The following is a 12,429-nucleotide window of genomic DNA, read 5'->3' as shown; positions in this document are numbered from 1 at the left end:
ACCATCAGGCAAGTAGTATGACTGCTCTGAGGCCTCCATGCTGCGAGGAAGAACAAACTAGCCCACGTGGAAAAGCCCTGAGGCCCTCTCAACTCTCAGCTGCTCCAGGCACCTGTTGCAGCTCAAGCTTCCATGTGACTGCAACTGCACGAGACACCCCCAGCTAGAATCACCCAGGTGAAGCTTCTCGAATTCCCGACCCACAGAAGCCATGAGGAATGATAAAATGATTGCTTCTACTTTAAGCCATCACATTTTGGGGATAAGATGTTATGATGCACACCCTGGAAACAATTCTAGTGTGATATTTGCTTTTATTTTATGTGCCTTTTGTGTACTTTTGTGAGAATGTCTTTTTCATTTATATATATTATATGGTGCAATAGATTTTATTGTTTCTTTTTTCCCCTTTCAGCCTTGTAAAAACATGTGCTCGTTGCTGCGTGTACATCAGTTTCCAGCTGAAGCCCAGTATGCCGCAGGGTGCATGCACCACGTCTTACCTAGTCCTCTAGTCATGAGCCACTAGGTTGCCTCCAGCCCCCACTCCAGAAACAGAGCTGTCACGGACATCCTGGGACAAGTCCCCATACATCCTCCTGTGAGAGCTTCTTGGGGCAACAAACCCAGGAGTGGACATGCTGGGTCAGAGGACATATGTACACTTATTCTAACCAATACTGCTGGACTGCTGTCAGGACCCTGCCCCAGTCGACACTAGCGGAGCAGAGAGAACTAAAACAAGCACAAAACAAGATGTTTGTTTGCTGGCCCAATGTCTACATTTTATTTACTTATTTACCGGTGAGTCTGCTGAAGGGTTTGTTTTCCATAAGTGCCCCAAGTAGCCATGTGGCTCATTTCCTTCACTTGGGTCTTCCATTAGTGTCACCTAACCAGCCTATGGGAAGTGGCCACTGCTGCATCCCATCACTCTCCCTCCTTCTTTATTTGCTATGCTTTTCTTCATAGTTCTTACAGTTAGACATTTGTGTGTGTGTGTGTGTTTATTGTTTATTGTCTGTCTCCTCCCATACGAATAGTGTTGGGTGCACAGAGGGTGATCAGTGAAAATTTGCTATGAATTCATCGCCTGTAGCTTGACTTAACCAAGTGCCTTTCCAAGGAGTCTCCCCAGCTCCTCAACCCACCCCGCCCTCAGCCAGAGGAGAGCATATTGGGAGGCACAGAACGTTCTCTCCCTGCCTCTACTTTGGACTCACCAAGCACAGGGGTTAACGGCACCAGGACATCCTATTAGCACTTGGGACTGTTCTCTCTGGGGACGGAAGTTTGTTTCTGTCGGGGTTTCGGGTACTGTCGTTGCCCTGAATGTTTGTGGGGAGGTTTGCTGGCTCCCAGTTTCTTGCTGAATGGATGAATGAAATCATCAGGCCCTGGTCTGTGGTCTCATCTAATGCTCCTAAGACAGACAAAGGAGGAGTATTTAGAAAAAAAGGCGCTCCATAAAAAGTGAATAATTTAGCACTGTACTGTCTGATACAATAACTACTGGCTACACGTGGCAAATTAAATTTAAATTAATTAAGATAAAATGAAAAATGCAGTCCCTCGGTCACACTAGCTGAACTGGAAGTGCTCAAAGTTCACATGTAGCCAGTGTAGGTACAGATGTTTCCATCATCCTAGAAAGTTCTACTGGACAGCACTGTAGAAAGAAACGGTCTCATTCAGGCTTGTTCTGAAAACGCAGGCCCGCCTTTAGACTTCTTGATGGAATCTCTCTGCCTTCCTTCCTCCAGCTTAAAAGGGTCAGGATTTTGTTCCACTGTTAAAACAACGAGTACACTTTTGATTTGGAAGGACAGCCTTTTGGAGGACGCTTCTCAGTCAGCTAAACGTGTCCTCCACATAGTTGTGTAAAACATAGCGCGTGGTAAGCACCACAGTCACACTGAGAAAACATTTATTGTCATATAGTGAGCATTTTTTGAGAATGAGTAAGTTTTATGTTTTATTTAAACTTTACACGCCGTATTAACTGTCCCTCTTTTGAGGGCCAGGATGAAGCATTGGGAAGTTGCTTTCTAAGTCTTTGAATTCGCAAGTTGTGTGTTCAAAGGTAAATTTAGTAAGTTGTTGCTATTGACCCTTGACAGTTATGAACATCTGTTTCAAATTTAAAATTCTGAGATAAGAACTGAGGGAAAAAGTCAAATGTTATAAATTTATTTGGGACATCTATTGCCACCTCTTTGGAAGCCTTTGAAAATTCAAGCAAAATCAATACACATACATCTTTTTTTTTACTTTCAATAAATAATATCTTTGAGTATATGTATATATAGATAGATTTAATTAATGAGTCATTTAGCAGTGTTTTTAACTTTTATACTGCATTAATTCCAACACAGCTCTTTCCAGATTGATAGGATGCAAATGAGGTAAGAATTAAGGCAAACCTAAATGGCATGCAAATTTCGTACATTTATATTCACTGATAATACAAGCTCTTGTGTGTGGACCACACAGAGGAGTCAAGGGCCCCTCTGTGTGCCTGTCCAGTGCTATTTTACAGGAGAATGGTGACACAGCTTATAATTCAGTTACATTACCGTGAGGGTTTCAGTGCTACTAACATTATGTAATCAAGGAGACACGAGCATTAGCAAAACATGAACAAGAAATCATACAACTCTTTGCAGCACATTTCTGCCCAGGCTTTGGAGGAGGAAGGTTTTTTTTTTAATGAAATGATATCACACATATCACATTGTGGCAGGTTGTTTGTTTTATAATATATGCTTTTAAAATTCATTAGCAAATGACATTCTCATGCACACAAGTGTTTCAAACACAAGAAGCAAGTCCATTTATAGGTAGTCCAAGCAATATTTGTGTGTGTGTGTGTGTGTGTGTGTGTGTGTGTGTGTGTTAATAGCTGCAGACTGAATGGAACATTGAGACTTTTGTGCAGTCCATAGTGTTATCTCTGCTCATTTCTGAATGTCGCACTGCAGAAGTAATACGATGGAAGGGTCGCTCTTTGCAGCTTCTTTGAATTCATCCAGTGTAATCTGGTCGTCTTTGTTCTTATCCATCTTGCTGAAAATCTTGTCTACTCGCTGCTCAGGCGTGAGCCCATCCTCATTCATTTTCATCATGATCACGGTGCCCACCATTTTATAGATAGCCTTGGGAAAACAGGAAACAGACCATAAAGTTCTCCTATGATAGGGTAAAGAATCTAAATTTACTTCAAAGGACTCCTTAAATGGTTTTAAGTAAGATAGTGGTGTAATCAAACCTGTGTGAGTCTCATGACCAATTGGATAGAGAAGAATTTCATGTGATTCCCAGGTTTCTGACTGGAGGAAGTGATTATGAAGGGTAGTGGTGAGATCAAGAATAATGGATTAGGAACAGGTTCAGGAAGGAAAATGATGAGCTCAGTTTTTGTGTGTTTTTTTGCGGTACGCGGGCCTCTCACTGTTGTGGCCTCTCCCGTTGCGGAGCACAAGCTCCGGACGCGCAGGCTCAGCGGCCATGGTTCACGGGCCCAGCCGCTCCGCGGCATGTGGGATCTTCCCGGACCGGGGCACGAACCCGTGTCCCCTGCATCAGCAGGCGGACTCCCAACCACTGCACCACCAGGGAAGCCCCGAGCTCAGTTTTAAACATTCTGAGTTTGAGTCAGATGAGAGGCAACAAGCTCTACTCCTTGGAGATTTAGGAAAAGATGAAGTGTGGTCCCAATTTACAATCTTTTAAGAAAGCAAGCAAGGTGGACCAGTAAAATTTAGCCCTGAAAGAAGTTAGTTTAGGGGGATCTGTGAATCAGGGACTCTGTTCATAAGTCAAAGAACAGAGTAGGAAGATTCCATTTTCCAGTTCAATTAATTGTGCACAATTAATTCTCAAAATGGGAATTAATTGTAGAAATGAGTTTCTTTCTTAGGAAAGTGCCTTAAAAAAATAAATGCTCATCTCCACAAAGACTTGCAGGGGAATATTCACAGCAGCTTTTTAAACAATGGCCCCAAAGTGAAAACAGCACAAATGCTCATCAACTGCTAAACAGATAAACAAAATATGACATATCTGTAAAACTGAATACTATTTTAGCAACAAAAAGGAATGAAATACTGATACATGCTATAGCATAGATAAACCTCAAAAAAAAAAAAAAAAGCCAGATATAAAAGGCCAAACATATATTGTACGATTCCATTTATATGAAATGTCCGGAAAGACAAATCCATAGAGACAAAGTAGAAGGGTAGTTTCCAGAGTCTGGGGGTACCAACAGGCATGAGGGACCTTATTGAGAGAATTAAAATGTTCTAAAATTGGATTACGCTGATGGCTGCATACTTCGGTAAGTTTACTAAAAATCATCGAATTGTAAAGCTAAAATGGGTGAAGTTATGGCCTGTTAATTGTAACTCAATAAAGTTTTAAAGAATGCCAATTAGAAAGAGTAAACCATAACAAGAGTTTCATTGAACAAGTAAGATGTCTATTGAGATAAAATATATTTTGTTTGCTCATTTTTGTAATTAGAGTGTGTTGATTTATGGTAGAAGAATATCTAGGACATTTGACTTTAAAAGAAGCAGACTATTAGGACTTCCCTGGTGGTCCAATGGTTAAGACTCTGTGCTCCCAATGCAGGGGGCACAGGTTTGATCCCTGGTTGGGGAACTAAGATCCCGCGTGCAGCATGGTGCCACCCAAAAAAAAAAAAAAAGAAAGAATCAGACTATTGAAATTTCATTTGAGGGACAATTGGTAGAGGGGGTCCTGATTAACCTAGAAGCCTGAGTGGTATGTGAGGGAAAAGCAGACATGCCTGGACTTTAAAAAAGAGACAGATGGGTCATCCGCATGCAAGCTGCTACTCTCACTCTGTCCTCTGAAGGGTGAAATGAAAAGGGCTTAAAGGAGCAATGGGTAGAAAGGCTGTTAGCACGACAAATGCACCATTGATGAAGACACGGCAAAAAGAAATGTAAACCCACAAAGTCCACCCTGGACCACATCTGACAACTCTGAACATGGCCAGTTCTCATTTATCGTATCCAAGATGCAGCCCTGCAATTGGGATCATGAACATGACAACCAGGAAATGACGTGGCAGATGCAGACTCACACTTCACACCAACCTAGGCCAAGGGCATGTCAGGGTCAGAACTAAATATGAACGTGTTCCCTGACAAATGTAAGGAATCCCTGTAGGCACATATGCTTCATGGGGTACTCCGGCATGCAACGAAACATGTAGCACTGTCTTCTCTGAAAAAAGGATGTGTTATCACAGGTGCTTTCCCAGGAAGAAATAACTGTCTCAGGTACTCTTATTCAACCAAAACTTGCGGACCCATTAGGCCTGTGCCCAACACTCCAGGGCAGATGCACTGTCCTTCATTGGGGTTACGTGGCCCTTGTTGGTCTCTCCTCGCACTGACCCTCCCCCATCACAGCACCTGCCTCACTCTGCTGTCATTGTCTGTGTGGACATAGGCCCTTGGGTCAGTGAGCTCCTCCAGGGTGGGCACTTGTGTCTCTTCACGTCTGTCTCCCCTCCACCTTGCAGGAGGTTGGCACCTGCAGAAAAGCTGACTACAGGCTACAGGAGCCTAGAGGGTGGTGGGCAACTCTGGGGTGAAGTGGGCCAAGAAGACTTCTTGGACGTGGCAAGATAACCTAGACCTTGAAGTGTGAGAGGATTTGGATGGGCCCAGAGCCCTGAAGGACATTCCAGGGGAAAAGCATGGTAGAAGCAAAAGTGGCCAGCTGTGCGTGTGCAAGAGTGAGGGGCCCTGGATGGACGGTGAGGCCAGAGAAGACATGCAGGCAAACAGACGTTGGCCGGACCAGCTGTCAGAGATCTGTGTGCCTGTGCCTGACACAGAGGACCTGCTCTATAAGCCTTTTGATCAAATGAATGAGCAGCTCCTGAAGCTCAGAGATGCTGTAAAGACTGTATCAGTTATTGGTACCTTGGTTCTGGAAAGGTAGCTCAGCAAAAAGGAACCTAGAGGCCAGAAAGGGTGCCAGGTGCGGGTGCAAAGGGCCAGAAGTTGGTGAAAATACCAGAGGTGGAGAAGGGGAGCCACATGCAGAGGGAACATGAAGGTGACACGGCTGATTAGAAGGAAAGAAGCTGAGAGTTGAGGTGGATGGTATTTCCAAGGGAGACAGAGCCTCGAGAGCTAACTGCCGGTTACTGAGCATTTCCTACACGAGAGGAAGTGTGCCATGTGCTGAATCGTGACCACAGACTTGGGGCGTGGGTTTTATTACCTTTATTTTTTCACGAGGACACTGAGGCTCTGGTGCCCTCGAAGCCCTGTAGTCGGGAAAGCAGCAACGCCAGGCCTGACCCTTGCTGCTGCAGGGTTTTCCAGTTGACTTGGGAAGGTGAGTGGGTACCAAAGGGAGAAAAGGGACTAAAGATGCCAAGGGAGTGTGGGTAAGTGGAAGGCAGGGCTCCAGAGGCCACAGGAGGAGCGAACTGCGCTGGGGAGCCACCCCAGGGGAGGAGAGTGAGTGTAGCATGGTGGTCATCTGGGGATTTGTTCACTTGGGTTTTGGCTACTGTTTCTTCCCATCAGCCCCCAGTTTTCATGCGGGGATCCACCCTCCCTGATCTCAGCTCTGTGGTCTGGACGGGGCCTCACGCCAGCTCCAGGATGGGACACTTGGCTTTGGCCTGTGGCAAGTGGTGCATTTCCCCCCTTGGGTCACACTGGTCGGTGCAGAGGTGGACACACACGCTAAGACAGTCAGTCAGTGAAAAGGCACTGATTCATTCATCAGTAATTGAGTGCCCACCAGGCTCCAGGACTGTTCTAGGTTCTAGGGATACAGCAGTGAGGAGAGTCCTCTCTTGACAGTGCTTGCGTTCTACCATGTGAGGTTATTTGGGGCGGTGATAAACGCTGTGACAAAAAATCATGATGGTAAGAGGTTAGATGGCCCTGGGGTGGGGCACGGGCACTCTTCGGGGAGGGGAACGCAGGGAGGAAGGCCTGCCGGGAGGTGAGATGAGGGCAGAGCCCTGAGTGGAGTGAGGGGCCCGGGGAAGGGCCCTGGGCAGAGAGAGAGGACATCAAGGCCCTCAGGTGAGGCTGTGTTCTGGGAAAACCAGGAAAGCCCAGGCATCTCGAGCACGGTGTGTAGGGAGGAGTGTGGAAGATTAAGGTCAGGGCAGTGCGCAGGGGGTCCTGGGACGTCTGCACAGGCAACTGAGAAAGATGCCTGTTCCCATGGAATGATGGGAACCTGGGGGCCGCGGGCAGGATCTTGTGCCGTTGGAGGAATGGGCAGTGGAGGGAGCTGGTCTGAGTCAGAGGGCGGCGTCCAGAAGGGCAGAGCTAACACAAGGACTGGAGAAACTGAGTCCTGATACCATCCTTTGCACCCACTAGGCTTACGTTTATGGGAGATGTCACACTGTGAGCATGGCTGAAATGGCAATTGACAGCCAGGACCCAGCAGCTTGGACCTGTGACATTTCCCAGCGCCTCGACGGAGCAAGGGAACAAGGCCTGGCAGGGCTCCTGGATGGGGGGTGGAAGGGAGCTGCCGTAGGGCTGTGCCCCAGGGAGCCTCTTCCCAGGGGTCTGCCTGCCGTGCCCACAGCAGCCCCAGTCCTGACCACACCCCAGGGGCCGCTGCCTCACCTCAATGATCTCCAGCATCTCCACGCGGGTGATCTTGCCGTCGCCATCCAGGTCGTACATGTTGAAGGCCCAGTTCAGCTTCTGCTCAAAGCTGCCCCTGGAGGTGATGGACAGGGCGCAGATGAACTCTCGGAAATCGATGGTGCCGTCTCCGTTCTTGTCGAAGGTTCGGAAGGCGTGCTGGGCGAACTTGGAGGCGTCTCCATACGGGAAGAACTACAGAGCAAAACACCCAAGGTCAGGTGTCGGGAGGGGACGAATCACGGGCTCCCGAGTCAAAGACCACCGCTCGCTGGCTTTCTGCTCACAGCCCAGGCTCGCCCAGCCGCCCGGGCAGGGTTTGGCCCAGCGCTCAAAGCCAAGGGCTGGCCCAGGGAGGCCATCTGCCCCGGATGTCCTCACTCCCAGGCCCCTCGCTCTGTCCTGTGGGTGAGGCTGGGGACACTTCTGGGCTGGCGGGGCTTGGATTGGGGCCGCTAGGATTCCACATCTGCGGCTTCGGAGCCGACTTCTCTCCCGCAGGGGGTGGTGCTACCTGGATTTCCACATGCCTCCGGGTGTGACAATCCAGGTCCACCGTGTGCGGGGCCCGAGCGACATGACCCCGACCTCCGGCCAGCGGCTCCCCCGTCCCCAGCCCTCAACGGTCTCCCTGGGTGAGGGTCCAGGGTTTGCCTCCTTCTTGCAGGCACTTTTTTTTTTTTGGCAGATCATTTAAGAGCCACTAAAAATAGAACATGACTGGGCTTATTTCTGAGAAGCATAAAGAGGTGACTTCTCAGAGCCGATGGGGAACTGTAGGAGACCGAGGATAGGCACAGGAAGGGGAGTGGGGGACAGATCCCACAGGTGGTGAGAACACAGAGCCCGAGGCCTTGGCCCCGGCCCCAGACGCGCGTCTGGGCCGGTGACACACAGCAGGGATCCCGGTCTGATACCTGACCTTCTGCCCCAGCAAAGCTAAAGGACATTTTCCAGGTGGAGCACAGGAAACCAGAGAATAACCCTCACCCCATCCCCAAAACCAAACCAAAGCACACCACGTGGTGTTTTAAAGCAGAGAAGGTGTGTATTGTTTCTGGACGAATAAATCCCGCAAATACAAAATCCAAAGCAGATTCCTGAGGGTGCCACTGGTGCTTCTGTTCCTGCGTAGGTGTTGCCACTTGCTAAGCGGGCCTGGCTGGCCACACACAGACAGCCAGCATCGTGCCCCCTCTGGGCTGTGTCCTCGTTCTCGCTGTACATCCTGACCTGGGGCTTGCTGAGCTCGGCTGCCCACTCCTCCTACATTGAGAAGCACACCGGACAACAGAAAATTTCCCTCCAGAAGCAAAATAAACATTTCATGTCAGGAGCCAATACAGGCGGGCCAAGGACAAGGCAAGTGTTCCGGGGAGGAGCTGACGTCGGCTTGTATTTCAGTAGCTCCCACTTCCAGATGCCAGGATCTGTTCTGCCTGCTGTTGCTGCGGGAGAAACCACCCCAGAACTTAGTGGCTTGAAACTGCATGAATCATTTTATTAATCTCAGAAAGTAAAAATCTGACAGTCTCTTCTAATCAAAGAACTTATTCTGTGACTACGGGCTTCACGTACTCTGAACTGTCCTTTCCTCGTAACTCTTAGGACACCAAATGTGTGTGGGTTTTTTAGGTTTGTTTTATTTATTTCCCCTCACAACAACCAATTTTCCAACTGGCCGGACACCAGCTGGGTGTCCTACAGTTCAATTCAATTCTGACCCTGCTGGAGTTACAACAGACCCCAGAGGGTAAGGGTTCAGTCCCACAAGACTGTGCCCACCTTCAACAGCAGTCACAAGTCCCAGGTTGCCACCTGTTCCTCTGAGAGGCCTGCTACGAAGTTGGAGGATTCCCACAGCCCCTCCTCAGATCGGATAATTGGCTAGAACGACTCCTTATTTACTACTAAATTCAGGAAGGCACTTTACTTACTACTACCAGTTTGTTATAAGGTTACAACCCAACGGAGGAGATGCACAGAGCAAGGTGTGGGCATGAGGGTGTGTGGAGCTTCCGTGCCCTCTCTGGTTGCACCGCCCTCCCAGCCCTTGGATGCGTTCACCAGCCTGGAAGCTCCCCCAGCCCCGTAGTTTGAGGGTTTTTATTGCAGTTTCATTATGTAGGCATAATTGATTCAATCATTGGCCATTGGTGATTGAACTCAATCTCCAGACCCTTTCTCCTCCCCGGAGGTCGGGGCTGGAGCTCAAAGTTCCAATTCTCTAATCTGCCGTCGTCTTTGTGGGACCAGACCCCCTCCCAACCCTGCCCCAGTCCTGAAGCTAGGGGTCCTCCAGCCACCAGTTATCTCATTAACATACAAAAGACACTGTTATCACTCCAGAGATTCCAAGAGTCTTAGAAGCTTTTGTGTCAGGAACTGGGGGTGGGGGTGGAGGTAAGACCAAATATGTATTTCTTATTCTCTCTCAATATCATATGTGCCCTGCGCGCGAGTGGTCTTCACCTCTCTCTAGGGGTGTGCTGTTTGCTGCTGTGTCACCTCCTTCACGTTCAGTGGTCTTGGGCAGAGCCGGTACCTGTGAAATAGCCCAAGAACAGAGCAGAGTGAGCCCCCTGGTGGATTCCCAAGTCTCCTTAGGGGTGTTTATCCATCAGTCTTTCTACACGCAATGACATGAGGCCACTGGGTATAACTTTTCTCCATCCATGTAGGTGTCTGGCGATGTAATCCTTTACCCATCTCCTACCTCACAGCAAACTTTTAAGTTAAGGGCTATCTGACAGTTTTATCTAAAAATAACTGGGCACCTTAGGTCAGTATATTAAAAATTAATTTAGATCAGGAAGGCCTTGAGAAAAAAATCGATTGTAAATTTTGAGCTATAAAAGTTACATTGTGCCTTGCCGAAGGTCTATTTACTGACTTTTATAGCCAACATGTTTACTTTGGAAGAACTGAGTGTGTGATCGAGAGCCCTCAGATAACTGGAGGGGTTATTTCCTTTAGAAAATTCATCCTATCTTGTTCTGAGTACTTTAAGTTTTTCTAATCAGGGGAATGATCCTTCTTTTGATGAAATAATTCAACTCTGGATGGATCATCACAGAAAAATGAAGCCTTACTCCCTTCAATCTCTGTAGGAAGAAATCAGGGTCTTGAACTCATATTCACTTCTCTTGGAGGAAAATAGTGCCTGAGAAGTACAAGAGTTTTGGGGGTATTGTTGCTTGCGGGGTGTTTTATTTTAAAAATTCAATGTATTTTGCTTCAGCTCCTGCATTAAATATTGGTGTGGAAAAAATTGTTGGTGGTCTTAATAATCTAAACCTTTTAATATAATAGAAAAAAAGAATGGTGAGGTTGAAAAATTTTAATATATATAATTATATATATTTCACTTACATCTTTGTAGTTCAGGCTGCTATAAAAAACTATCATAGACTGGGTAGCTAATAAACAACAGACATTTATTTCTTATAGTTCTGGAGGCTAGAAGTCCAAGATCAGGGTGCCAGCATGGTCGGGTACTGGTGAGGGCCCTCTTCTTCCTTGCAGACTGTCGGCTTCTTGCTGTGTCCTCACACAGTGGAAGGGGCAAGGGCACTCTGTGGGGTTTCTTTTATAAGAGCACTAATCTCATTCATGAGGGCTCCACCCTCATGATTCTAAGCACCTCCCAAAGGCCCTACCTCCTAATACCATCATTTTGGGTATTAAGTTTCAACATATGGATTTTGGGGACACACAAACATTCAGCCCATAGCAACTTATTTGAAAGAAAATTAATTTAGTTATGAAAATTTTCAGAAACTATATTAGATAATCTAACATAGCTAGTCTTCAAAAAGTTTCCAGCCTCTCTTTTATGCCTATGTATACACACACACAGAGTTTCTCTACTTTTGGTCAAAAATGTTATATCAAGTGTATCCTATATTTCCATTAAAAGGAAAAGAAATCTTCATCTGGGAAGCAGCTGCAAATGGTCAATTAATGCCCGCTGATGTGAATCCAGGCCCCAAGCCAGGAACCCTTCTGACCCCAGAAGCTGTGTGGTATGGTTCCTGGAGAAATCCTTTGGGGTTTGGCACCTGTGGGGCAGCCTGTCCTCCTGAGGGTGTCCAAGAGAAGGCTCCTCTTTGAAGGGCAGGGTTTGGGAGTGGAGCAGCGTCTGCTCCAGATTCTGGCCAGCAGAGCCCCAGGCTTAATTCTGGGGGTGTCAGGGAGCTGGCCAGTCCCCCAGGCTCCCTGGCTGGGGGTGATGGGTGGCTGGGCCAGTGCCCTGGAGGCAGTCTTCCCAGGACTCCCTACAGCCTGCTTTCTCAGGTCCTGTCCTTGCCCCTGTGCAGCCCACAGCTCTTTTGCTCTGACACTTGGGGGGCTCAGAGCCTAACAGCAGAAGGTGGGGTCAGAAAGTAGACCCTCTGTCCCGGGTGAATTTTGGCCCTGCTGGTGAGACCCTGACCCCGAGGCCACACAGTGATGTGTCCACGTCCTACCACAGACACAATCCTGTGCTCTGGTTACGCTCTGAGGGAACGGGTTCTAGAGGCTGCTGGCCTCGGGTGGGACCAGGACCCAGCTACAAGGTGTAGCAGGATGTCCGTAGGAAAATGTCACCCTGGTGCTGAAAACCAACTCACAAGTGAATTTTAGGGGCCTGTCCTGTTTCTTTTTTTTTCTTCTCCAAATTCTGCCTAAGTATAGGCATTTTCTTTCTTTTCTTTTTTTAAAATATTTATTTATTTATTTGGCTGTGTCAGGTCTTAGTTGTGGCACGCGGGATCTC

General features: G+C 47.7%; 1 protein-coding gene across 2 annotated transcripts in view; it reads right to left on the bottom strand.

The window, feature by feature from the left end:
- Window positions 1-2,883: 2,883 nt before the first annotated feature.
- The window catches only part of VSNL1 (visinin like 1), a gene marked incomplete at its 5' end in the record, with an annotated part of 63,081 nt that continues 53,535 nt past the window's right edge, over window positions 2,884-12,429 (bottom strand). Inside the window, 2 exons of one of the 2 annotated variants that reach the window (XM_082851470.1) lie at window positions 2,884-3,155; window positions 7,650-7,865. In XM_082851470.1, the coding sequence (XP_082707596.1) occupies window positions 2,958-3,155; window positions 7,650-7,865 (414 nt within the window). In that variant the 3' untranslated portion in view covers window positions 2,884-2,957. The remainder of the gene's footprint in view (window positions 3,156-7,649; window positions 7,866-12,429) is intronic. The other variant, XM_082851471.1, reaches the window with a different exon arrangement.

Source organism: Leucopleurus acutus, assembly GCF_964270905.1.
Source record: "Leucopleurus acutus genome assembly, chromosome: 12".
Classification (NCBI taxonomy): domain Eukaryota; kingdom Metazoa; phylum Chordata; class Mammalia; order Artiodactyla; family Delphinidae; genus Leucopleurus; species Leucopleurus acutus.
This window is presented reverse-complemented; position numbering and strand designations above follow the sequence as displayed.